The following is a 27,035-nucleotide window of genomic DNA, read 5'->3' on the forward strand; positions in this document are numbered from 1 at the left end:
AATACAATGCAATGCAATGGAATAGACTAGACTAGAGAATGGAATGCAATGGAATGGACTAGAATAGAATAGAATAGAATAGAGAATGGAATGCAATGCAATGGAATAGACTAGACTAGACTAGAATACAATACAATAGAATAGAATAGACTAGAGAATGGAATGGAATGGAATGGAATGGAATGGAATGGAATGGAATGGACTAGAATGGACTAGAATAGAATAGAATAGAATAGAATAGAATAGAATAGAATAGAATAGAATAGAATAGAATAGAGAATGGAATGCAATGCAATGGAATAGACTAGACTAGACTAGACTAGACTAGACTAGAGAGTGGAATGGAATGGAATGGACTAGAATAGAATAGAATAGAATAGAATAGAATAGAATAGAATAGAACAGAACAGAACAGAACAGAACAGAACCAGAACCAGAACCAGAACCAGAACCAGAACCAGAACCAGAACCAGAACAGAATAGAGAATGGAATGCAATGCAATGGAATGGAATGGAATGGAATGGAATGGAATGGAATAGAATAGAATAGAATAGAATAGAATAGAATAGAATAGAATAGAATAGAATAGAATAGAATAGAATAGAAAATAAAATAGAATAAGAATAGAATAGAAGAATAGAATAGAATAGAAATAGAACAGAACACAATATTAGAATAGAAAAGAAAAGAAAAGAAAAGAAAAAAGAAAAACATAATCTAGTCCAACCCCTGCTAAGGCAGGAGACCCTCTTCCATACCATACTAGTGGCTATCCAATCTTTTCGTAAAAAGCCTCCAGTGATGGAGCATACACAACTTCTGGTGGCAAGCAGTTCCACTGCCTAATTGTCCTCACTGTCAGGAAATTTCTCCTTAATTCCAGGTTGCTTCTCTCCTTGATAAGCTTCCATCTGTTGCTTCTTGTCCTGCCTTCAGGGGCTTTGGAGAATAGTTTGACACCCCCTCCCCCCCTCTCTTTTCTTTGTGTCAGTCACTTAAATACTGGCAGACTGCCCTCATGTTCCCCCCCCCCAGTCCTTTTCTTCCTGCAACCATATTCTTTGTATGTTTTAGTCTCCGTCCTTTAATCATCCTAGCTGCTCTTCTCTGCACTTTTTCCAAAGTCTCCGCATCTTCTTCTTCTTCTCCTTCTCCTCCTCCTCCTCCTCCTCTTCTTCTTCTTCTCCTCCTCCTCCTCTTCCTCCTCCTCCTCCTCCTCTTCTTCTTCTCCTCCTCCTCTTCCTCCTCCTCCTCTTCTTCTTCTTCTTCCTCCTCCTCCTCCTTCTTCTCTTCTTCTTCTCCTCCTTCTTCTCCTCCTCTTCTTCTTCTCTTCTTCTTCTTCCTTCTTCTTCCTCCTCCTCCTCCTCTTCTTCTTCCTCCTCCTCCTCCTTCTTCTCTTCTTCTTCTCCTCCTTCTTCTCCTCCTCTTCTTCTCTTCTTCTTCTTCTTCCTTCTTCTTCCTCCTCCTCTTCTTCTTCCTCCTCCTCCTCCTTCTTCTCTTCTTCTTCTCCTCCTTCTTCTCCTCCTCTTCTTCTTCTCTTCTTCTTCTTCTTCCTTCTTCTTCCTCCTCCTCCTCCTCCTTCTTCTCTTCTTCTTCTTCTCCTTCTCCTCCTCCTCCTCCTCTTCTTCTTCTCCTCTTTTTCTTCTTCTTCTTCTTCTTCTTCTCCTTCTTCTTCTTCTTCTTCTTCTTCTTCTCTTCCTCCTCCTCCTCCTCCTCTTCTTCTTCTCTTCTTCTTCCTTCTTCTTCCTCCTCCTCCTCCTCCTTCTTCTCTTCTTCTTCTTCTTCTTCTTCTTCTTCTTCTTCTTCTTCTTCTTCTTCTTCTTCTTCTTCTTCTCCTCTTCCTCCTCCTCTTCTTCTTCTTCCTTCTTCTTCCCCCTCCTCCTCCTCCTCCTCCTCCTCCTCCTCCTCCTCCTCCTCCTCCTCCTCCTCCTCCTTCTTCTTCTTCTTCTTCTTCTTTATGCGGCCACCCAAACTTTGCCAAAGGGAAGGGAGCTGGGAGGACACTCACCTGGTTTTGCAAGGCTTGAGCCTTGGCACTGGGTGGGGACGGGGCGGTTTATGCGCTGGGGGGGAGGCGGGGACTCCCCGGTAGGCGGGCAATTGGATGACAAGGAGGGTCAGCCAGTGCCTGGAACGCTTGCCTGCCTGCCTGCCTGCCTCCTCCACATTCTCACATTCGCTCTGTGGCGCACAGCTCCTTCTGTTGAGATCTCCTCCCCTCCCTGTTTGAAGCCGCTGCTCCCTTTCCAAGGGCGGTGAGTACTGTAGGAACCCCTGGAAGCCTGCCCGGCCAAGCCATCGGGAAGTCCTGGAAGGGGGTTTTTTCCAAAAACCAGGAAGCCAGGGCTTAAGGGTAGCCAGCCGCACAGCTGGTGGGTTTTTCTCCATAGCCATTCCCGGGGAGGCTGGGGTCTGCGCCAGGTGGGGGGTCTCCGTGCGTTGCCTGCCCCGGCCTCTGCTTGCCTCACCGCTTCTTGGAATGTGTCTCACCATATGACTCATTGCCATGGTGGTGAAGACAAGAATCAGGGCTCCGAGGCTGCTCTCCCTGGCATTTCCCCCATCTCTCTCTCTCTCCTTTGCCCATATTTAACTTCCCACCAAAGTTTTGCTTTCGGGGTTGCCACGCAGCAGCCCATGGGGACGGGCGAGGAGGCTGGGAAGTGGGGAGTCCAAGCTCGAAGCTGCCTCTGAAATCTGGCAGCCTTGCAACCGAGTGGATTTAGGCATGTGTGTGTGTGTGTGGGTGGGTGGGGGGTGCATTCCAGTCTTTGAGGGGCTGGCAGAAAGAAGAAGGGGGGGAGGGGGTCCGGCTTATTTTTCCAAAGCCCCAGAAGGCAAGACGAAAGAGAGAATGGATGGAAATTAATCAAGGAGAGGAACAACCTGGCATTAAAGAGAATTTTTTTTCTGACAGTGAGGGCAGTTAATCAGTGGCGTGACTTGCCTCCAGAAGTTGTGGGTGCCTCATCTCTGGAAGGTTTTTAAAAAGAGTCACTGGACAGCCACCTGTCTGAAATGGTAGAGGGTCCCTTGCTTAAGCAGGGGGCTGGACTAGAAGACCTCCGAGGTCCCTTTCAGCTTTATTCTGACAGATTTGGCTTCACCAGCCCCGGAAACCCGCTGTTAATCCACCTTCCTGACTTTGGAAATCTTTCCTGGCGTGTTTGTCCCTCTGCTCCACCTCTTGGGAAGCGCTCGGGCTGGAAAGCAGGATCACAGTTCAGCCCTGGTCCCCACGGGGGGGGCCGGAAGCCCTTGCCAGCCCTTGTCTCTTTAAAAAAAAGAAGAAAAAAAATCAGCTAGCAAGCCAGCAAGCTCCTCTCAAGAACCAGGAAGTGCTTTGATCCCAGGGAGGAGGGAGGGGCAAGATGGGTGGGTGGGAGGTGGAGAGGCAGGGGGCGTGAAGGGGGAGGGGTCTCCATGCTTTACTGCTGCAGCAGACCTGCAGCACTCCATCAAAGTAGCAAAGGGAACCCTCCTGGGTTCTCCTCCGTCGCTCTCCAGCCTGGCAGGCTGCGGCATCGCACGCCGGTCGCAGCTGGTTCGGCTCCAGGAGGTGGGTCGGAGAGGAGGCACGGGGCCTGGCCGGGTGATGAGGATCTGGTTCCCATTAGGGACCCTCCGGGGGGGGGGGCGGAATCGGTAGCCGGGGTTGGGTTGCTGGGCGGCCCCTTGACGGGACGGACGAGAGAGAGAGAGAGGGGGGGGGGGCAAGGATTGCCGCTTGCAAATGCATGAGCTTCCTGGGGGGCAGCGAAGTCTTCCCCCACCCTCCCCGTTGCTGTTGCTGCTGCTTGCCCCGGAGGGCACCGAGTCCGCGGCTGGTCCTTTAACACTTTCTTCCTCCCCCCCCCCTTTTTTCCCCCCCCTTCTCTTCACCACCCCCGTGAAGTTTCCGTGCCCGGCGCTGGAATGGCTGTGCCCGAACTGGAAGGGAGCCGCGTCCCCCTATGGTAAGCAGGACGGCTGGTGTTGCAGACCATGGACTCACTGAGATTTGCAGAGGTGTGAAAATGTCGAGCGGCAACCGGTCCCTGGTGGTGGACTTCATTTCCTACAAGCTGGCGCAGAGGGGCCACAGCTGGCGCGAGATCGAAGGCGACGGCGAGAACCGGACGGAGCTGTCCGGCGAGATGGGGGGCGGCGGCGGCGTCCTGAACGGCGGGAGCCCCTCTTGGCACCCCAGTCCCAGCCCGGTGGTCAACGGGGCAGCGGGCCACCCGAATCTCCTGGAAGTCCTGGACAACGGCCCCCAGTCGGATGTGAGGCAGACGCTGCGGGAAGCCGGGGACGAGTTCGAACTGCGCTACCGGCGGGCTTTTAGCGACCTGACTTCCCAGCTCCACATCACCCCCAGCACGGCTTACCAGAGCTTCGAGCAGGTGGTGAACGAACTTTTCCGGGACGGGGTGAACTGGGGGCGGATTGTGGCCTTTTTCTCCTTCGGAGGGGCTCTGTGCGTGGAGAGCGTCGACAAGGAAATGCGAGTCTTGGTGGAGCGGATCGCCACCTGGATGGCGACGTACCTGACCGAACACCTGGAGCCCTGGATCCAAGATAACGGAGGCTGGGTGAGCTTCACCAAAGGGGTAGCGATTGTGGGGAGGGAGGTAAGGGGGTGCCCCCTCCGTTTCCCTGTAAAATCAGCTGTGCTGTGCAGGTAGTCCTCGGCTTACAACCGTCCATTTAGTGACCACTCAAAATTAGAACGGAAAAAGTGACTTACGGACCATTTTTCATCCTTCCTTCCCACGGTCATGTGATCAAACATCAAACGCTTGGCAATTGGCTCACATTTATGACGGATGCGCCGTCCCGGGGAGGTCACGTGATTGATTCCCCCTTTTTTGCAACTTGTCCACGGGGGGGAATCCGGATTCGCTGAACAACCGTGCGAACTAACTCAACAAACGCGATGGCTCGCCTAGCGACCACGGCGAGGAAATTTGTAAAAAAAGTGGGGGGGGGAGCGAACCTCGCTTAAACCAACGTTTTGCTGAGCAACAGGAATCGGGGACTCAGCCGGGGTCGTAACTCGAGGACTACCTGTATTTCTGGCGGCCTGTGATCCCCGGTGAGGGTGGGTTGGTCGCGAGGGGTGTCGCCGTGCGCAGAGGCAGCTTTTCTCGTGGTAACGGAAAGGAGGTGATTTAACTGTCGTCCTTAAAAAAGGGGAAGAATCTGCACCCTTTGGGTAAAATAAAATCCTCCATCGGGCATTTCGGTCGGGGTACGCCTGTGGGCTTGAGCGGGGACCCCCTGAACAGCTTAGCGTTCAACGATGAACCTCCCGCTGAATTTCCGATCTCCCTCGCCTGCCTTCCTTGCCAAGTGGCTGGGCTCAGTTCTAGAATTAAAGTGTGGGAGGGGCTATCTCGCCCTCAGGACCGCCGCACCCCCCCCCTTGAATCTCGTCCCGCTGGAACAGGATCAAAGGCCCATGGCTGCCTTGCCTTGTTTGACCTGGCAACCGCTGTGGCGGCAGGAAAGGGGGGAACTGAGCCCAGGTGAAGGTTACGGCCGAGCTGAGAGTCGCACTGTACATTGGAGCTAACGGAGGAGAATTTTTGTAGCTCGGAGGTTGAACCTGATGCTCTCTTGAGCTCGGTCGCTTTCTTGCAGACGTTTTATGACCCAGCTAGGTAACATCATCAGTGCTAGAAAAGAGGGGGGCGTGCAGAGAGGAGGAGGAGGAGAACTGTGGGGTCTTTGTTGCTCTCTGAGCTTGGTTGTCTTCGTGGAGACCTTTCATGACCCAACTAGGGAACATCATCAGCAATAGAACGGAACGGGGTTGCGGAGAGGAGGAGGAGGAGAACATCGGTGCTAGAAAGGAGGAGGGTTTGCAAGGAGGAGGAGAAGGAGAGAGGAAGAAGAAGTGGACTGTGGGGTCCCTGGTGCTCTCTGAGCTTGGTTGCTTTCTTGCAGACGTTTCATGACCCAACTAGGGAACATCATCAGTGCCGTGTCTGGTAAACCAACTTCTTCACGGAAACCCTTGGTGGTTCCTGGCACATCAGGGCTGTGAAGTTTGCATGTTGGCTTGGAGATGCATGTTGTCAGGGACATGAGGTTCCTTCCCCGGAGGGGGAAAAACACGATTTCCCCTTCCTTGTCTTGCAGCTCCAGCGAGTAAGTCTGGTTACTCCGCTCGCGGATACCTCAGAGGTTCCAGGGGGGGTGAATCACATCCTGGGGGCCTGGTGCATCACTCAGCTACTTATCCGATGTCACCCTTTCTCAATCTCGGTCCCTTGAAGAGGGGAGGACTTCGACTCCCAGCATTCCCCAACCAGCAGAGTTGTATGGGGAGGACTGTCTGCAATGCAGGATGCAGAGAGGGGATTCCCTGGGGGAGGGGGGGAGGGGGGAGGAGCTGGGCAAAGAGAAGGAGGTGAGAGGTAGGAAGGGCTCCTGGGGAGGGGTGGAAGGGGGGGGGGCTCAGGAATGCCTGGTATGCAACTGTCCCAGGAACGCTGCCTGGGGTGTGTCTAGCCAAATAAATCCAGACTGGTTTTTTTGTCTTCCTCCTGGATCACCTGGTGGGGAGGGGCTGCAGGCCCCCTTTGGGCCTTCTTTTCTTTCTTTCTTTCTTTCTTTCTTTCTTTCTTTCTTTCTTTCTTTCTTTCTTTCTTTCTCTTTTTTCTTTCCTTCTTCCCTTCTTCCCTATCTTCCTTCCTCCCTTCTTTTTCTCCTTTTCTCTTTCTTTCTCTCTCCCTCTCTCTCTTTCTCTCTTTTTTCTTCCTTTTTTCTTCCCTTCTTCCCTACCTTCCTTCCTCCCTTCTTTTTCTCCTTTTCTCTTTCTTTCTTTCTCTCTCCCTCTCTCTCTTTCTCTCTTTTTTCTTCCTTTTTTCTTCCCTTCTTCCCTACCTTCCTTCCTCCCTTCTTTTTCTCCTTTTCTCTTTCTCTCTCCTCTCTTTCTTTCTCTCTCTGTCTTTCTTCCTTTTTTCTTCCCTTCTTTCCTTTTTCCCTTTTTCTCTTTCTCTCTCTCTCTTTCTCTGTCTGTCTCTCTTTTTTCTTCTTTTTCTTTCCTTCTTCCCTATCTTCCTTCTTTTTCTTTTTTTTTCTTTCTCTCTCTCTCCCTCTCTTTCTTTCTCTGTCTCTCTCTTTTTTCTTCCCTTCTTCCCTATCTTCCTTCCTCCCTTTTTCTCCTTTTTCTTTCTTTCTCTCTCCCTCTCTCTTTCTCTTTCTCTCTTTTCTTCCTTTTTTCTTTCCTTCTTCTCTTCTTCCCTATCTTCCTTCCTCCCTTCTTTTTCTCCTTTTTCTTTCTTTTTCTCTCCCTCTCTGTCTCTCTCTCTTTTTTCTTCTTTTTCTTCCTTTCTTCCCTATCTTCCTTCCTCCTTTCTTTTTCTCCTTTTCTTTCTCTCTCTCTCTGTTTCTCTGTCTCTGTCTCTCTTTTCTTCCTTTTTTCTTTCCTTCTTCCTTTCTTCCCTATCTTCCTTCTTCCATTCTTTTTCTCCTTCTCTCTCTCTCTCTCTCTTTTTCCTCTGGTTCTTCACCTGCCACCCCACCCACCCCCAATTCGCACCAACCTCCAAGCTTCCGAGATTAATCCTAGACCCAGTGGAGGTTTCCACGGTCGCTCGGGTGACGATGGGGCCCGTCTCCTGGAGACCAAGGCGATAATGTAATCTGATTTTGTCAACGAACTCCCTGGGGGGATTTAGATTAAATTGCAGATGGAAAGTCACCACCGGCCCTTGTTTGTCAAGGGGCAGTGGAGAGAAAAAAACACAAACAGAATACAGAATAGCAGAGTTGGAAGGGACCTTGGAGGTCTTCTAGTCCAACCCCCTGCTCAGGCAGGAAGCCCTATACCATTTCAGATAAATGGTTGTCCAATCTCTTCTTCAAAACTTCCAATGTTGGAGCATTTACAACTTCTGGTGGCAAGTTGTTCCACTGATTAATTGTTCCATCAGGAAATTTCTCCTTTGTTCTAAATTGCTCCTCTCCTTGATTAGTTTCCATCCGTTGCTTCTTGTCCTGCCTTCAGGTGCTTTGGAGAATAGCTGGACTCCCTCTTCTTTGGGGCAGCCCCTGAGATATTGGAAGACCTCTATCGTGTCCCCCCCAGTCCTTCTCTTCGTTAGAGTAGACATAGCAGTAGCCCTTAGATGTCTCTACTGCTTCTCAGTGCTTTTACAGCCCTCTCTAAGCGGATTACAGAGTCAGCCTCTTGCCCCCAACAATCTGGGTCCTCATTTTATCGACCTCGGAAAGCTGAGTCAACCTCGAGTCGTTCAGGATCGAACTGCTGGCAGTGAGATAGTGAGTTAGCCTGCAATGCTGCATTTTAACCACTGTGCCACCACAGCTAGGAAGGAAGGGGAGGGGAGGGGAGGGAGGAAGGAAAAGAGGAAAGAAAGGAGGGGAGGGAAGAGAGGAAGGGAAGAAGGAAAGAAAGGAAAAAGAAGGAAGGAAAGAAAATAGGAAGGAAGAAGGGAGAGAGAAAGAGAATGAAGGAAGGAAGGAAAGAAAGAGAAAGAAATGAAGGAAGGAAGGACAAAGATGGGAGGGTGATATTGATGAGGGAAAGGGAGGGAGGAAGGAGAGAGAGGGGAAAGAGAAAGAAAAGGGAGGGAGAAAGGAAGGACGAAAGGGAGAGAAGGAAGGAAAGAAGGAAGAAAGGAAGGAGGGAAGAGAGGAAAGAAGGGAAGGAAGGAAAAGGGAGAAAGAAAATAGAAAGGAAGGAAGGGGAAACAGAAGGAAGGAAGGAAGGAAGGAAGAAAGAAAAAGAAAGAAAGAGAAAGAAAGAAAGAAAGAGAAAGAAAGAAAGAAAGAAAGAAAGAAAGAAAGAAAGAAAGAAAGAAAGAAAGAAAGAAAGCCAGGGAATCCTGGGAGTTGAAGTGCGCCCCTCTTCATCCTGAGGTTGAGAAGGCTGACTGGGGGGGTGGGGGGGCTGCTTCCTGCAAGCTTCCCATCTTGGAAATGTTGCTCATTATTCTGTATCTCCAAAGTCTGGAGTTGGAGAAGGAAAACAGGGCAGCTGCCTTTGCTGAGGAATTGCACAGCCCGACGATACCCAATGCCTGACGTCAGGAAACGTGGCTTCATTTCACAACTCCCTGTGCAATTTTAGTTTTCTTTCTTTTTTTTTAACTCAAATCCTTTTTTTAAAAAAAAATAATAATAACAACACTTAACAAGTAAACACTGAACTTGGAAAGAACGTGAGGATTAAGAAGCCCTCGGAAAAACAGGAGGGGTCTCCCACCCCAACAGAGATACAGGGACTACACAAGCCACACACCTCCCTAATAGGCCTCCCTTATTTTATTTTATTTTTTCTTTCTGAAAAAGAGAAAAGGTGGTTCTTGCCCGTGTTGTTGAACGCGTAGGGAACGGTTGAGAAGAAAATGTTCAAACGTTGAACGCAGTTTAGACAATAAATGGTCTGCTTTGAGTACAGCCAGCCTATATTTATACATTTATGGAGTCACAAGTTGAGGCATCTATTTTTAGTAAAAAATTTGGTAGGGAAGGTCTTAGGTGAACTACGTTTCCTTGCATTTCTTTTTGTTTCCTTTCTTTTTTTCTTTTTTCAGTCTTCTTTCTTTTTCTGTCTAATTTTACTTTTCTTTTTCTCTTTCTTTTTCTTTCTTTTTCTCTTTCCCTTTTCTTTCTTTCTCTCCCTTTTCTCTTCTTTTTTCTTTTTCTTTTCTTTCTCTTTCCCTTTTCTTTCTCTCCTTTTTTCTTTCTTTTTTCTTTCTCTTTCTCTCTCTTTCTCTCTCTTGCTCTCTTTCTTTCTTTCTCTCACACTTCTATTATTTTTATAAGTAACACAAGACAGCAAACATAGCTAATATTCCTTCCACCTCCTAGTTTTCCTAAACAGCAACTCTGTAAGGTGGGTTGAGCTGAGAGTGACCAGCTCAAAGTCACTCAGTCAGCTTTTATGCCTAAAATGGGACTAGAACTCACATCTCCTGCTGATTGGCCCAAAGCCACCCAGCTGGCTTTCGTGCCTAAGGTGTAACTAGAACTCTCCATCTCCTGGTGATTGGCCCAAAGCCACTAGCCAGTTTTCATGCCTAAAGTGGGACTAGAACTCACATCTCCTGGTGATTGGCCCAAAATCACCCAGCCCACCTTCATGTCTAAAGCAGGACTAGAACTCCTTGTCTCCTGGTTTCTTAGCCTTAACTACCGGACCACACTGACTCTTGGCAGTGGGGATCAAAGTACCTCACCGCCTTCCGAGATTTTGGGTGTCACACCTGAGCCTGCAGCCTCATTGCTCCGTAGAAGTCTCCCCTCCAAGGTCTAACCAGGCAAACCCCTGCTTAGCTTCAGCCCCCGTATCAGGTCAGTGAAACCAGCATTCCGCCTTTTAAATCCCGAAGTACATCGATCTACATGGAGATCAGCTATGAGCTGATCGTAATAAAAAAAAAACAAGACATATTTTAAAAATGAAACAAAGCAGGCTTCAGGATTTATTTCTGCTGGTTAATTTTTTTTTAAAACCGATTAATCTTTCACTCCCAGGTACGCAGGGCGGTGCTCTATAAATGGTGTTTGCATGGTCACACCTAGTTATTTGGAAAATCTGCCTCTCTCACCTGCCTGCGGGCTCAACCTGCTGATTTAGCGAGGCCCAGCTGGGACCTTCTACTAAAATAAGCCTCATCATGGTGGGGAGGTTTCTTTCCACCTGCCAGGCAATTCTCTGGAGCTTTTTTCCACCTGAACTACACCTGACTAATCAAAAGGTGCTAAAAACGTTCCTTTTTTTTCCTCCTTCTTCTTCTTCTTCTCCCATCAGCCTTCGTGAAGCCAGTTTTAAGTGTTCATTCTCGGTGCAGAGGATGATGTGCTCAGCTTTGCAAGGTTTAGCTGCAATCAACTGGCTGACAACCCAGAACTAAATTAATTTATCCCGTCATTCTCTCTATCCCTGGTTTAAAAAAACAACAAAACGAAAACCAAAAGGATGTTTTTTTTTTGTTTGTTTGTTTTAAAATTTGATTTATATGCCGCCCTTCTCCGGAGACTCAGGGCGGCTTACAATGCGTTAAGCAATAGCCTTCATCCTTTTGTATATTTATACAAAGTCATCTTATTGCCCCCACAAACCGGGTCCTCAATTTACCTACCTTAGAAAGGATGGAAGGCTGAGTCAACCTTGAGCCTGGCGAGATTCGAACTAGCAGTAAATTGCAGGCAGCTGTGTTAATAACAGGGTGCGTAGACCACTGTACTATCAAGGCTCTTCCTGTTCTCTGATGTTGCAGAGAATTCAATTCAGAACAGAGTTGGAAGGGACCTCAGAGGTCTTCTAGTCCAGCCCCCTGCTCTGACGAGAGACCATTAACAGAATAACAGTTGGAAGGGACCTCGGAGGTCTTGTAGTCCAGCCCCCTGCTCAAAGAGGAGACCCTATACCGGTGATGGCTAATCTTTTCCAGACCAAGTGCCCAAAGCGTGTGCACGCCTGAACCCCTAAAATGCAATGTGCTTGCCCCTCCGTACAACCCCCTCACCCTCGTGCATGCATGCACACCCCCTGCACGTGCCCCCTCCCACATGCGTGGCAGAGACCCGAAGACCAGCGGGCCGGCGGGAGGCGCAGAGCTGAACTGGGGTGACAGCTCATGTGCCATCAGAGAGGGCTTCTGTGTGCCACCTCTGGCAGGCATGCCATAGATTCACCATCGAGGCCCTATACCATGAGTCGCCATGTGCGAGAAGGCGGCGATATAAATTTTCTAAATAAATAAAATAAAAATAAATTTCAGACAGGTGGCTATCCGGTCTCTTCTTAAAAACCTCCAGTGATGAAGCGCCTACAACTTCAGGAGGCAAGCAGTTCCACTGGTCAATTGTCCTCGCTATTAGGAAGTTTCTCCTTAGTTCTAGGTTGATTCTCTCCTTGATGAGTTTCCATCCATTGTTTCTTCTCCTGCCTTCAGGTGCTTTGGAGGATAGCTTGACTCCCTCTTCTTTGGGGCAGCCCCTGAGATATTGGAAGACTCCTATCCTGTCCACCCCTAGTCCTCCTTTTCATTAAACTAGACATACCCAGTTCCTGCAACTGTTCTTCATATGTTTTAACCTCCAGGCCTTTGATCCTCTTAGTTGCTCTTCTCTGCACTTTTTCCAAAGTCTCAACATGCTTTGTAATGTGGTAACCAAAACTGGCTTCAGGATTCCAGGTGTGGCCTTACTAAGGCTTTACAAAGCGGTACTGATACTTCACCTGATTTTGATTCTACGCCTCTGTTTATGCAACAGAGGTTTTTTTCAATCGCAAAGGTTCGAAATGGGAATAAAGTTTTAGGAAAGGGGCTGAATTGCGCGGATTCCGCCCAGCAACAATAAAAGAGGTTGGGGCGTGCCTTTTATTCCTGCTTGGGTTGCGGCCCATTGTTTTCCTCGAGCAGGAAGGGGTGAGTTCGGCTTTTGGCCCTGGACCTTCCCTGAAGGATTTCTGGAGATGGATTCCTGCCCTCGGATCTTCCCAAGAGTGTTGTTAAGTCGCATCTCCTTAGAAGCAGCAGCACAATTGAAAAGGAAAGCCTGACTAGGTGGCTCAGTGGCTAAGACGCTGAGCTTGTCGATCAGAAAAGTCGGCGGTTCGAATCCCTAGTACAGGTCTCCTGCGTGAGCAGGGGGTTGGACTAGATGACCTCCAAGGTCCCTTCCAATTCTGTTACTCTACTGGGTCTGTTTCCAATTTCATATATATATATATTGCAGTAACACCAGGGGGTGGGCAGCTCTGGCCCCTTCAAGACCTGTGGACTTCAACTCCCAGAATTCCCATGCCAGCCATGCTGAGTCAGGAATTCTGGGAGTTGAGGTCCACAGGTCTTGAAGGGGCCAGAGTTGCCCACTCTTTGAGTTTCCCCCATTCTCTGGGTGCCTGAATGGCAAAGGCAGTGGCAGCACACAGGTCTGAATGTGCCTTTTTACAACTAATTCAAGGCCAGTAAGACACCCAACACACCTTCCTCCTCCCGATTTTCCACACAACAATCCTATGAGACGGGTGGGGCTGAGAGTGACTTGATTGGCCAGTCCGCCAGTCGCCTTTCGTGCCTGAGGCGGGACCAGAACTCACTGTCTACTGCTGATTGGCCCAAATTTACCCAGCCAGCTTTTGTGCCTAAGGTAGAACTAGAACTCACCGTCTCCTGGCGATTGGCCCAAAGTCACCCAGCTGGCTTTCATGCCTAAGGCGGGACTGGAACTCCCCGTCTCCTGGTGATTGGCCCAAAATCACCCAGCCGGCTTTTGTGCCTAAGGTAGAACTAGAACTCACCGTCTCCTGGCGATTGGCCCAAAGTCACCCAGCTGGCTTTCATGCCTAAGGCGGGACTGGAACTCCCCGTCTCCTGGTGATTGGCCCAAAGTCACCCAGCTGGCTTTCATGCCTAAGGCGGGACTAGAACTCACCGTCTCCTGGTGATTGGCCCAAAGTCACCTAGCCGGCTTTTGTGCCTGAGGTAGAACTAGAACTCATCGTCTCCTGGTGATTGGCCCAAAGTCACCCAGCTGGCTTTCATGCCTAAGGCGGGACTGGAACTCCCCGTCTCCTGGTGATTGGCCCAAAGTCACCCAGCTGGCTTTCATGCCTAAGGCAGGACTAGAACTCACCATCTCCTGATGATTGGCCCAAAGTCACCTAGCCAGCTTTTGTGCCTGAGGTAGAACTAGAACTCATCGTCTCCTGGTGATTGGCCCAAAGTCACCCAGCCGGCTTTCATCATGCCTAAGGCGGGACTAGAACTCACCGTCTCCTGGGGATTGGCCCAAAGTCACCCAGCTGGCTTTCATACCTAAGGCGGGACTGGAACTCCCCGTCTCCTGGTGATTGGCCCAAAGTCACCCAGCTGGCTTTCATGCCTAAGGCGGGACTGGAACTCCCCGTCTCCTGGTGATTGGCCCAAAGTCACCCAGCTGGCTTTCATGCCTAAGGCAGGACTAGAACTCACCATCTCCTGGTGATTGGCCCAAAGTCACCTAGCCGGCTTTTGTGCCTGAGGTAGAACTAGAACTCATCGTCTCCTGGTGATTGGCCCAAAGTCACCCAGCCGGCTTTCATCATGCCTAAGGCGGGACTAGAACTCACTGTCTCCTGGTGATTGGCCCAAAGTCACCCAACTTGCTCTCATGCCTAAGGCAGGACTAGAACTCACTGTCTCCTGGTGATTGGCCCAAAGTCACCCAACTTGCTCTCATGCCTAAGGCAGGACTAGAACTCACCGTCTCCTGGTGATTGGCCCAAAGTCACCCAACTTGCTCTCATGCCTAAGGCAGGACTAGAACTCACTGTCTCCTGGTGATTGGCCCAAAGTCACCCAACTTGCTCTCATGCCTAAGGCAGGACTAGAACTCACTGTCTCCTGGTGATTGGCCCAAAGTCACCTAGCCGGCTTTTGTGCCTGAGGTAGAACTAGAACTCATCGTCTCCTGGTGATTGGCCCAAAGTCACCCAGCCGGCTTTCATCATGCCTAAGGCAGGACTAGAACTCACCGTCTCCTGGTGATTGGCCCAAAGTCACCCAACTTGCTCTCATGCCTAAGGCAGGACTAGAACTCACTGTCTCCTGGTGATTGGCCCAAAGTCACCCAACTTGCTCTCATGCCTAAGGCGGGACTAGAACTCACCGTCTCCTGGTGATTGGCCCAAAGTCACCGAACTTGCTCTCATGCCTAAGGCAGGACTAGAACTCACCGTCTCCTGGTGATTGGCCCAAAGTCACCCAGCCGGCTTTCCTGCCTAAGGCATGGCCTGGAGAACCTGAGATGGAGGGGAGTGGGCTGTTGTTCCCCCTGCCTGCTCCGGCCTCCTGACCCAGCCCCGGGTGCCAAGCCCACCCCTCGAGCTCCCCCTGCCCTGGGCCTGCTTAGCTTGGCATCATCCCTCTCTCGAGACCCAGGGAAGAACCTCCTCGGCCTGGCCCTCTGGAACAAGGCCTCTGTGGGCAGGGCGGAGTTGCCGAGAAAGAGAGAGCTACCCGGAGGCATACATGTTCTGGCAGGCCTGTCCCTGGCAGGGAGCAGCATTGCATGCATTCCCCCGAGCCACCCAGCTTTTGATGCTCGGGGAGGACCTTGGCGGAGATTTGCCCGGGGTGTGTGCGTGCGTGTGTGCAGGGAGGACACGTGGGAGGACATGTTGGCTTGGAAGAAGTGCTCCTTTCAATCCTTTTCTCTTCAAAGCGGTGGAGAAGCCAGAGGGGTTGGAAGGGGAGGGGGCAGGGAACTGAGGGGCGGGGAGGGGGTTGTCAAAGGACAGTTTGGGTGGGCAGGTCTGCCCAGGCCCTGTTGGGAAGGCAGCGGCTGTCCCCTCCTTCTCCTTCTCTTTCTCTTTCTCCTCCTCCTCCTCTTCCTTCTTTTCTCCATCACCACCTCCTCCTCCTCATTCCATTCCCTTCTCCTCCTCCTCCTCCTTCTTCCATTCCATCCTACCCCATCTCATTATTCTGTTTCTTCTCTTCTACTGCTTTCCTCTTCCTCCTATTCATATTCCATTCCATTCTCTTCTTCTCCCATTCTCCTTTTTGTCTTTTCCTTCTTCCCTTGTCCTTCTTCTCTCCTTCTACCTATTCTCCTCTTTCCATTCCATTCCATCCCATTGTTCCCCTTCTTCTCCTCCTCTTCCTTCCTTCTTCTCTTCTCCTTCGCCATCTCCTTCTCCTCCTCCTCATTCCATTCCATTCCCTTTTCTTCCTCCCCTTCTCCTCTTCCTCCTTCTTCTATTCCATCCTACCCCCATCTCATTATTCTCTTTCTTCTCTTCTCTTTCTTCTCTTATCCTACTTTCCTCCTCCTCCTCTTCTTCCTATTCATATTCCATTCCATTCTTCTCTTCTTCTCCCATTCCCCTCTTTGTCTTCTGCTTGTCCTTCTTCCCTTGTCATTCTTCTCTCCTTCTATTCTTCTCCTCCTCCTTCCATTCCATTCTTCCCCTTCTTCTGTTCTCCTTCTTTCCTTCTACTATTCTCCTCTTCCTCCTCCTCCTCCTCCTCCTTTTCTCCTTCGCCACCTCCTCCTCATTTCATTCCATTCCCTTCTCTTCCTCCCCTTCTCCTCCTCCACCTCCTCCTCCTTCCATTCCTTCCTACCCCATCCCATTATTCTCTTTCTTCTCTTCTACTACTTTCCTCCTCCTCCTCCTCTTCCTCCTCCTCTTATTCCTATTCCTATTCCATTCCATTCTTCCCTTCTTCTCCCATTCTCCTTTTTGTCTTCTCCTTGTCCTTCTTCCCTTGTCCTTCTTCTTCTCCTTCTATTCTTCTCCTTCCATTCCATTCTTCCCCTTCTTCTCTTCTCCTTCTCTTCTTCTACTGTTCTCCTCCTCCTCTTCCTCTTCCTCCTCCTATTTGCATTCCATTCCATTTTCCTTCTCTTCTTCTGCTTCTCCTTGTTCTTCTTCCCTCTTCCTCTTCCTCTTCCTCTTGGAGACATCTCACAGACTGGTAGCTGGGATCCTCCCTGTATACAAACCAGAGTTTGGAGCTATGGCAGAGAATCACATGGCTCTTTCCTGCAGCCCACCGAGACTGCCTCATCGAGCAGCAAGAGGGTCCCTATAACCCTGAAAGAGATGGCGGAGTTTCCCACGTTCAGTATTAAATACCCACCATTGTGTTGGGATTAAAACTCAGCAGCTCTTTGTAGAGCTGGGTGGGAATGTCTTTTTTGGGCAACGAGGCCCGGCCTCTTGTCTCACGGGGCTGGAATGTGAGAAGGTATGATGGGTGTGTCTGTGAACTCGTTTGCGCAAAGCGTGTGACGAGACGCATCGGGACAACTCAACCTTCCCGGGAAGCCCTGAATCCCCCCCCCCTTCTGCCTTTTTTGAGGAATAGCCCCGTGGATTGAAACTGGCATCCAAACCACGGCTCGAATCCCCAGCATGTTCGTCTGAGAAGGATCCGTATGGCGGCTTGTGTTTTATCAGGCGTGGCGTTGCCCGCCTGGCACGTGATCCGGGCAAGCGAGGGCGTCCTGGCATAAAAGGTGATTTGTCTGACAAGGGCCCCGCTTCCAAGCACACCTCTCTGACGCTGTGGCACACCCACATTTGCAAGGCAAAAGAGCTGGGTTTTTTTTTCCATTGCCCTATAAAACCCGGAGACGGATCGTTCCTAACAGCAGCACGGAACGGAAAATCGTAAGGTTGGAAGGGGCCTTGGGAGGTCTTCTAGTCCAACCCCATGTTAATCAGGAGACCCCATAGCATTCTGGATAAATCTTTTCTTAAAGTGATGCAGCACCCACAACTTGTTCCACTTGTTAATTGTTCTCACTGTCAGGAAATTTCTCCTTAGTTCTACGTTGCTTCTCTCTTTTATTAGTTTCCATCCATTGCTTCTTTTCCTGCCTTCAGATGCCTTGGAGAACAGCTTGACTCCCTCTTCTTTGTGGCAGCCCCTCAAATACTGGAAGGCTGCTATCATGTCTCCCCTACTCCTTCTCTTCATCAAACCAGACATACCCAGTTCCAGCAACCGTTCCAGTCCCCTAATCCTTAATCGTCTTCGTTGCTCTTTTTATTTATTTATTTATTTATTAATTCAATTTGTATGCCGCCCCTCTCCGAAGACTCAGGGCGGCTCTTCACTCTTTCTAGAGCAGTGGGTCTCAACCTTCCTAATGCCGCGGCCCTTTAATACAGTTCTTCATATTCTGGTGACCCCCAACCATAAAATTATTCCTAAGACCATTGAAAATACGTGTTTTCCGATGGTCTTAGGCAACCCCTGTGAAAGGGTTGTTTGACCCCCAAAGGGGTCCCAACTCACAGGTTGAGAACCACTGTTCTAGAGTCTCAAGCACCCTGGTTCTAATTTCGCTTCGCTATATTCCTAGCCCGACCCTCCCCGGCAGGCTAAAATATACGATGAACGGTTGCAGGAATTGGGTATGTCTAGTCTAGTGAAAAAAAAAAGGACAAGTGGGGACATGATAGCAATGGCCCAATATTTGAGGGGCTGCCACAAAGAAGAGTTGGGGGGGTAGGGGTCAGCCTGTTCTCCAAAGTTTTGCTGGCTGAGGAATCCTGGGAGTTGAAGTCCACAGGTCTTAAAGTTTCCAAGGTTGGAGACCCCTGCTTCAAAGCACCTGAGGGCAGGAGCAGAAGCAACGGGTGGAAACTAAACAAGGAGAGAAGCAACCTGGAACTAAGGAGAAAGTTCCTGACAGTGAGAACAATCAGTGTGTCAAGTTTCCGAAAGATGCCCTAATTAATTAATGAGCCATGATCCAAACTTCAAAGGAAATATAGTCATTTATTAGGAGCACCATTCCGGCAATACTGGGATGCAGTTAGGACTGATCCCACGTAGATTTACGTTCCCCTATGACCCTGTCTCTCCCCTCCTCTCTGGCCATGTCATAAATCACATTCTCCAATTAACCACTTTGGCTGGCTGTGAAACCTAACACCCTCCTTCTGATTGCGGTCAGGAAGAATGTATGGAATGCACCTCCCTCCCTCCTGCTCATGGCAACTTGAAAGCTTTGCAAGTTGACACAGTGGAGGTGAAACTTGCTTTCAGAAGTTGTGGGTGGGTGCTCCATCACTGGAGGCTTTCAAGAAGAGATTGAACAGCCATTTCTCCAGAATGGAATAGGGGTCTCCTGTTTGATCAGGGGGTTGGACTAGAAGACCTCCAAGGTCTCTTCCCTGTCTGTTCTGTTCTCTCCTGTTCTCCAAAGAACCTGAGGGCAGGACAAGAAGTCATGGGTGGGAGTTCCATTAAAAAAGCGATCCAGTCTGGAAATGAGGAGGAAATTTCTCGCTTTTTAATCAGTGGCTTGTCTTCCAGAAGTTGTAAATTCTCTGACACTGCAGGTTTTCAAGACGAGACTAGGCAGCCATTTGTCCGGAATGGAATGGGGGTCTCCTGCTTAGATTGGAAGACCCCCAAGGTCCCTTCTAACTCTTGCTATTCTGTTATTCTGTACGAACGGAGCTCAGCTTCCCAGGGAGACCCCCAGCGCCCGATGCAGAGGCCGAGCTTTCAGCCGCAGGTAGCCCCTGCAGTCGGAAGGGCGGGAGGAGGCTGGGCTCTCTTCTCCGGCTGGCGGCCGCCCAAGCCGATTCGGAAGTGGGAGGGGATTCTGCGGAGCTTTTTCAGGAAATGCCAATGGAATGACTTCCCTCCCCACCATTTCCTCTCCCGAGGTCGCATTCCTGGCGCAGAGAATGCGATGGGAGGGGGGGGGAGAGCCACTGCAGGCTTCAGACTTTTTTTCCTTTTTTGCTTCGCTTTTGGAAATTGCCGGGGGGGGGATTCCTACCCTGGCGTAGGGTGGGGGCTGGCTCACACTTATGAATACGCTTTCTGAATTTAGAGGGCATTTCAGAGCCTGGGGTCTGGGGGAGTCCTGCCTCTTCTGGCGCCACTGTCGAACGTTAGGAAGTTTTGGTGATTTGGCTTCTGAAGGCCGTTTTGTCATTCCCTTGGTGTAGATATTTATTTATTATTTATTTATTAGTTTGATTTATATGCCGCCCTTCTCCAGAGGCTCTACTTTTGTGTATACCTGCTTAGTAGGGCTTTCGGGGCCCCCCTAAGCAGTGTTTTATTTTATACAAAGTCAGCTTATTGCCCCCACAATCCGGGTCCTCATTTTACCTACCTCGAAAGGATGGAAGGCCGAGTCAACCTTGAGCCTGGTGAGATTTGAACTCGCAGAAATTGCAGGCAGCTGGCAACTAAGTGCTATCTTAACAGCACTTTAGTCCGCTGCTCCACCAATGTTAGTTCTGTTAAACTAACAGAATAGAATAACAGAGTTGGAAGGGACCTTGGAGGTCTTCTAGTCCAACCTCCTGCTCAAGAAGGGGACCGTAAACCATCCCATACAAACAGCTCACCAATCTTTCCTTTAAAAAAACTTCCAGTGATGGAGCTCCCACTCCTTCTGGTGGCAAGTCGTTCCGAAGGTTAATTGTTCTCAGCCTCAGGAAATGCCTCCTTAATTCCAGGTTGCTTCTCTCCTTGATTCGTTTCCGTCCATCATTTCTTGTCCTGCCTTCAGGGCAGGGGTGAAATGTAAAATTTGTTATACCGGTTCGGTGGGTGTGGCTTGGTTGAGGGGGGGGGTAATGTGACTGGATGGGCGTGGCCAACTTTTTTTTAAAAAAAACTTTTCAAAGCATTTTTTTCTAATGCTTTGAAAAGCAGGCAACTCAGCTGGGATCGTCAGAGGCTTTTCAAAGCATTTTTTTTACCACCTCTTTGGCCGAATAGGTTGCAGAAAAAAATGCTTTGAAAAGCCTCTGACGATCCCAGCTGAGCCGCGCGATCGTCAGAGGCTTTTTTTTTACTTTTAAAAGCATTTTTTCGACCGAAGAGGTTGTAGAAAAAAATGCTTTTAAAACTAAAAAAAAAAGCCTCTGATGATTGTGCGGCTCATCTGGGCATGGGGAGGGGGTGTGTGCAGGAATTTTTGCTACCGGTTCTCCGAACCACTCACCACCATCGCTACCGGATCCGGCGATCCGGTCCGAACCGGGAGCATTCCACCCCTGCTTCAGGGGCTTTGGAGAATAGGCTGCCGCAAAGAAGAGGAAACCTCGGAAAGGCTGCTCTCCTGTCTCCCCCCTGGCCCTTCTTTCCATTCGGCCAGACAGGCCCAAATCCCTCCAGGACTGAGCTGGGCTTGTTTTCGGATTGGCACCGGTGGGGTGAAGGCTTGATGCAAAGTTCCACCGAGTTGCACAAGCAAAACAGCTGGGGGCACGAAGGGGGGCCCAGGGAGCCTCGCCATGGGGCCGGACCGTTAGCTGGCAGATGGTTCCAGCTGGGGCTAACCAGAAGCAGGTGTGTCTGTGCGGCTGAGCAGCCAGCCGGCACCCAAGCGAGGCTCCGTGCAATCGCTGGCCTGACCCACTTATTGTGCAGAAAAATGTCGGGCTTCCCTTCCTCCCTCTATTTTTTACCCGTTTGGCTTATTTTATCTCCTGCTGTATTTGAAGCAGGCTGAGTGCAGGAGCGAAGGAGGGAGGAAGGGAGGGAGGGATCAAAGAGGAAGGGAAGAAGGGAGATCAAGGAGGGAGGGAGGAAAAGAAGGAAAATAAAGGAGAAGGGAGGAAAGGAAAGGAGAATAAGCAGGGAGGGAGGAAAAGAAAAAGGAGAAGAAAGGAAAGGAAAGGAGAATAAGGAGGGAGGAAAAAAGAAAGGAAAGGAAAGGAGAATAAGGAGGGAGGGAGGAAAAGAAAAATAAAGGAGAAGGAAGGAAGGAAGGAAGGGAGAGATCAAAGAGGAAGGGAAGGAAAGAAGGGAGATCAAGGAGGGAAGGAGGAAAAGAAGGAAAATAAAGGAGAAGGAAGGAAAGGAAAATAAGGAAGGAAGGGAGGGATCAAAGAGGAAGGAAAGGAAAGAAGAGAGATCAAGGAGGGAGGAAAAGAAGGAAAATAAAGGAGAAGGGAAGGAAAGGAGAATAAGGAGGGAGGGAGGAAAAGAAGAAAAAGGAGAAGAAAGGAAAGGAGAATAAGGAGGGAGGGAGGAAAAGAAGAAAAATAAAGAAGAAGGAAGGAAGGAAGGGAAGGATCAAAGAGGAAGGGAAGGAAAGAAGGGAGATCAAGGAGGGAGGGAGGAAAAGAAGGAAAATAAAGGAGAAGGAAGGAAAGGAGGAGGGAGGGAGGAAGGGAAGGGAGGGAGGGATTAAAAGAGGAAGGGAAGGAAAGAAGGGAGATCAAGGAGGGAGGGAGGAAAAGAAGGAAAGGAAAGGAGATCAGGGAGGGAGGGAAGGGAAGGAAGGAAGGAAGGAAGGAAAGCATGCAGACAGGGACACCCAGTGCGGCTCTGCTGCGCAGCCTGTGCCTCTGCGCTTCCATGTGCTGGCTCCCGGGATTCGGCTCACGTGGACCCCTCCCTGTGCCATCCCCGAGGATTCCCTTCGTGGGGAATCGGAGCCTCTCTCTCTCTCTCTCCGCCCCCCCACAACCTTCTCTCTCTCTCTCTCTGCTTCTCTGGGGGAAGGTGGCGGGCGGAGGAAGAAGAGAGGAGCAGCGAAGGGGGAGTTAACCAGGCTGCAAATCCCCCCGGGGTGCTTTCGGTGCCGTGTTTTTCCTTCGGAGCCAGCCAGGGGGAATGGCACGGGGCGGTTTGCCTTGGCAGATCAGCTGGCGCTGCCTACTGCAGAACCAGAGCCTCGGAGACCTGAGCCCTCCCTCCCTCCCTCCTCCGCATCATCGGGGAACGGCCCCTGGACTTTCGACTCGCCCGGCGAAGCGAGTTCGAGGCTTTGGCAGCATCACCTGGAAGTAACTCGGGGGGGGGGGGGAACGCGGTGGGACTGACCCCTTGAGTACACATTGCTGAGAGGTCCTTTTTCCTTCTTCCTGCGGTGGCTTTGATGGGCTCGGATGAGACGGGCGTGGTAGAGTAATGAGGAAGTTCTAAGTCCGGTTTAATGAAAAGGAGGACCAGGGGTGACACGACAGCAAGAGTTCCAATATTCGAGGGGCTGCCCCAAAGAAGAGGCGGGTGTGTGTGTTTGTCCCACCTATTCTCCAAAGACCTCTCATGACCCAACTAGGTAACATCATCAGAAGCAGGAGGCAGTGGGGTTTGCAGAGAGGAGAAGGAGGAGCGACAGTGGGTTTTGTGGTGCTCTCTGAGCTTGGTGGTCGTCTTGCAGACCTCTCATGACCCAACTAAGTAACATCATCAGTATTAGAAGGGAGTGGGGTTTATGGAGTGGAGGAGGAGGACTTAGGGGTCCTTGCTAGTCTCTAAGCTTGGTTGTTTTCTTACAGACGTTTCGTGACCCAACTAGGTAATATCATCAGTGTTAGGAGGGATAGGAGGGTGCAGAGAGGAGGAGGAGGGGGACTTAGGGGTCCTTGCTAGTCTCTAAGCTTGGTTGTTTTCATACAGACGTTTCGTGACCCAACTAGGTGACATCATCAGTGCTAGGAGGGGACAGGGGTTTGCAGAAAGGAGGAGGACGAGAAGAAAAGAGAGGAAGACTGGGAGGCCTCTTCCGCACTTCTAAACTTCACAACAAATTGGTTTTTTTATTATACCTCAGCTCCATCAAGATTTTTTCAGACCCAGCTTGCAAAATTTATTTATTTATTTATTGGTTCGATTTATATGCCGCCCTTCTCCAGAAACTCAGGGCAGCTTACAATGCATTAAGCAAATTAAAAAAAATTATATTGCAATGTTCTTTTTTCTATTATTTTTTCAACCTCAGGGGCTTTAAGACGTGTGGACTTCAACTCCCAGAATTCACCAGCCAGCCAAGCTGAGGTTGAAAAAATACCATTTTATGGGGCTCTTCCTCCTTTCTTTCTTTCTTCCTTCCTTCCTTCCTTCCTTTCTTTCTTTCTCTCTCTCTCTCTCTCTCTCTCTCTCTCTCTCTCTCTCTCTCTCTCTCTCTCTCTCTCTCTCTCGCTCTGCCTGGCGCATCTTCTCTCTGCCCATTCGAACGGCGGCACCAAACGCCTGGCATTGTCCCTGGCGCTGCCCAAACCCACCATTCGATCCCGGCGATTTGCCAAGCGGTGAATTCTGAATTTGTGTGGCTGAAAAACCCCTAAATTTCCAACCTTCCATACAAAGACGTGGACTTCGCACCATCACAGTTACCGTTATCGTAACTCTGCGAAGGAGCGGCAGGAAATCCCTCCTTGAAACTGGCTCGAAGGGAAGATTGGATCTGGAAAATTTTATTTATCCATTCGTTTATATGAAATTTATTGGGCTCTCCTCCCGATCTTAACAAGGGAGTAACTCTAGCTGGCTTAGACTGGAAACCCCCCCCTGAACTCAACTGGAAGGATTTGCCTACACGGTTAATCCTCGATTTACAGCCACAACGGGGCCCACAATATCTGTCGCTAAGCGAGAGGTTTTGTTAAGCGAGCTCTACCCCGTTTTACGACCTTTCTGGCCACGGCTGGTAAGTGAATCCCTGCAGTTATGAAGTCTTTAAGTGAATTCCGGCTTCCCAGATTGACTTGGCTTGTCAGGGGGGGTCACAAAAGGGGATCACATGACCCCTGGGACTCTGTGACCGTCATAAATATGAATCCGTTGCCAAGCGTCTGGATTTTGATCACACAACCATGCGAATGCTGCAGCGGCCATACGTGTGAGGGCTGGTCTAAGTCACTTTTTCTAGTGCCATTGTAATTAATTGTTCCTGACAGTTAGAACAGTTAACCAGTGGAACAACTTGCCACTAGAAGTTGTGGGTTCCGCCAACCACTAACTGGAGAAGCATTTGTCTCAAATAGTAGAGGGCCTCCTGCCTGAGCAGGGGGTTGGACTAGAAGACCTCCAAGGTCCCTTCCAACTCTGTTACTCTATTCCAGAGGTCTTCAAACTTGGCAGCTTTAAGACTTGTGGACTTCAACTCCCAGAATTCTCCAGATAACTTATCATATGGATAACTTATCATATTTAAGCATTGTTTCTTAGTGGTCTTCCAGTTATTACTTTATTCTTCTTCCCCTTTATCTTAATCTATTACTCCATCTTCTTCCCCTCCTTTTCCTTTTTTCTTCCCCCCTCTTTTTTTTTTCCTTTTTCCCCTATAGAGAACTGTACATTTTAGTTATCTCTTTACTATTATACATTTCTACCTTCATATTATATACATTTTTATTCCACTCTGCACATATGATACATCTCTATTTTGTACTTCTATTTTTCTCTCCTAATAGTTTTTTTTTTTTTTAATTTGATTTATATGCCACCCTTCTCCGGAGACTCAGGGCGGCTTACAATGCGTTAAGCAATAGCCTTCATACTTTTTGTATATACCTGCTTAGTAGGGCTTTCGGCCCCCCTCTAAGCGGTGTTCTTTTTTATACAAAGTCAGCTTATTGCCCCCACAATCCGGGTCCTCATTTTACCTACCTCAGAAGGATGGAAGGCTGAGTCAACCCTGAGCCTGGTGAGATTTGAACTCGCAGTAATTGCAGGCAGCTGGTGCTAATTAACAGCACTTTAGTCTGCTGCGCCACCAAGGCTCTAAGTTGCCCACTTCCCCTCCCTCCGAAGACTTTTAACGCCAACAATGCCCGCAGGAAATGGCTTGCCACCGCTACCAATCTGGCAAATACATTGGGGTGGGCAGTTTGGGAGAGGAGGGGGGCTGGGCATCCTCATTCCCCCTCTCCCCCTCCTCTCTTTTTGCTGGCTTGGTTCCCAAGCCTGGGGGGGGAGGGCAGGGGAAGAGGGGGAACCCCCCCCTCCACTCCCCTGTGATGCTTTAACCCTTTGCTCCCCGCCAACCAGGGCTTGTTTGCTTTTGTTGGGAGACCGGCATTCCCTCCCTCGTCGCTAAAAGAGACCAGCTGGTCTCACAGAGGTCATTTGCATAACAGTTGAAAAACCCCGGGTTTTGCACCTGCCAGGCTCACTGGGGCTAATCCAGCCCCTCGGTCTTTGGGGGGGGGGGCACGCCTGGCGGGTAAGCACCAGAAGTAGGAAGCTGAGAGGACCCCTCCCAGTTTTGGCTTCTCCCCATCTAGACTAGGGGAAAATTCAAAATAGCCATCTGGAATCTGGAGCAGGGGTCTCCAACCTTGGCAACTTTACGCCTTGTGGACTTCAACTCCCAGAATTCCTCAGCCAGCAACCTTGGCAACTTTACGCCTTGTGGACTTCAACTCCCAGAATTCCTCAGCCAGCAACCTTGGCAACTTTACGACTTGTGGACTTCAACTCCCAGAATTCCTCAGCCAGCAACCTTGGCAACTTTACACCTTGTGGACTTCAACTCCCAGAATTCCTCAGCCAGCAACCTTGGCAACTTTACGACTTGTGGACTTCAACTCCCAGAATTCCTCAGCCAGCAACCTTGGCAACTTTACGCCTTGTGGACTTCAACTCCCAGAATTCCTCAGCCAGCAACCTTGGCAACTTTACGACTTGTGGACTTCAACTCCCAGAATTCCTCAGCCAGCAACTTTGGCAACTTTACACCTTGTGGACTTCAACTCCCAGAATTCCTCAGCCAGCAACCTTGGCAACTTTACGCCTTGTGGACTTCAACTCCCAGAATTCCTCAGCCAGCAACCTTGGCAACTTTACGCCTTGTGGACTTCAACTCCCAGAATTCCTCAGCCAGCAACTTTGGCAACTTTACGACTTGTGGACTTCAACTCCCAGAATTCCTCAGCCAGCAACCTTGGCAACTTTACGCCTTGTGGACTTCAACTCCCAGAATTCCTCAGCCAGCAACTTTGGCAACTTTACACCTTGTGGACTTCAACTCCCAGAATTCCTCAGCCAGCAACTTTGGCAACTTTACGACTTGTGGACTTCAACTCCCAGAATTCCTCAGCCAGCAACCTTGGCAACTTTACGCCTTGTGGACTTCAACTCCCAGAATTCCTCAGCCAGCAACTTTGGCAACTTTACGACTTGTGGACTTCAACTCCCAGAATTCCTCAGCCAGCAACTTTGGCAACTTTACACCTTGTGGACTTCAACTCCCAGAATTCCTCAGCCAGCAACCTTGGCAACTTTACGCCTTGTGGACTTCAACTCCCAGAATTCCTCAGCCAGCAAAGCTGGGAGTTGAAGTCCACAAGTCGTAAAGTTGCCAAGGTTGGAGACCCCTGCTCTAGAGTGGGTCCACTTTACCTCCTCTGGACTTCAACTCCCAGGATTCCCGAGCCAGCCCAGCCATGCCTACTTCCTTAGACAAGATTGGCCAATCTCCGAAAGCTTTGCTAGGATGGGCCTGCTGACTACTCAGCCTGGACACCTGTGAAGATCACAGGGCTGTAAGTTGTTTTTTTTAAAAAAAGACCATCATGGAGGAGGGGGCTTCCTCTGAGATAAAACGGGTCATGGTCCTGGGTGCCGTCTGAGCTTGGTGGTTTCCTTGCAGACGTTTTATGACCCAACTAGGTAATAACATCAGGGCTTGAAGGGAGTGGGGATTGCAGAGAGGGAGGAGAGCAGGAGGAGAAGAGAAGAGGAGGAGGAGGACTCCCTGGTCCTTGGTGCTCTCTGAGCTTGGCTGTTTTGTAGCGTACGTTTCATAACCCAACCAGGTAACATCATCAGTGCTGGAAGGAAGTGGTTTGCTTTCT

The 27,035-nt window shown here is 49.9% G+C and overlaps 1 protein-coding gene across 3 annotated transcripts in view; it reads left to right on the forward strand.

The window, feature by feature from the left end:
- BCL2L1 (BCL2 like 1) overlaps positions 1-27,035 on the forward strand; it is a 62,025-nt gene that overhangs the window by 5,893 nt on the left and 29,097 nt on the right. The window contains exons 1-2 of one of the 3 annotated variants that reach the window (XM_060692701.2): positions 2,098-2,256; positions 3,897-4,575. In XM_060692701.2, coding sequence (XP_060548684.1) covers positions 3,955-4,575 — 621 coding nt within the window. In that variant the 5' untranslated portion in view covers positions 2,098-2,256; positions 3,897-3,954. Of the gene's footprint in view, positions 1-2,097; positions 2,257-3,389; positions 3,561-3,896; positions 4,576-27,035 lie in introns of those variants that run through there. The other 2 variants (XM_060692700.2, XM_060692699.2) reach the window with 2 other exon arrangements.

The sequence above is a fragment of the Pantherophis guttatus genome, chromosome 3 (genome assembly GCF_059756535.1).
Source record: "Pantherophis guttatus breed Tessera chromosome 3, ASM5975653v1, whole genome shotgun sequence".
Classification (NCBI taxonomy): Eukaryota; Metazoa; Chordata; class Lepidosauria; order Squamata; family Colubridae; genus Pantherophis; species Pantherophis guttatus.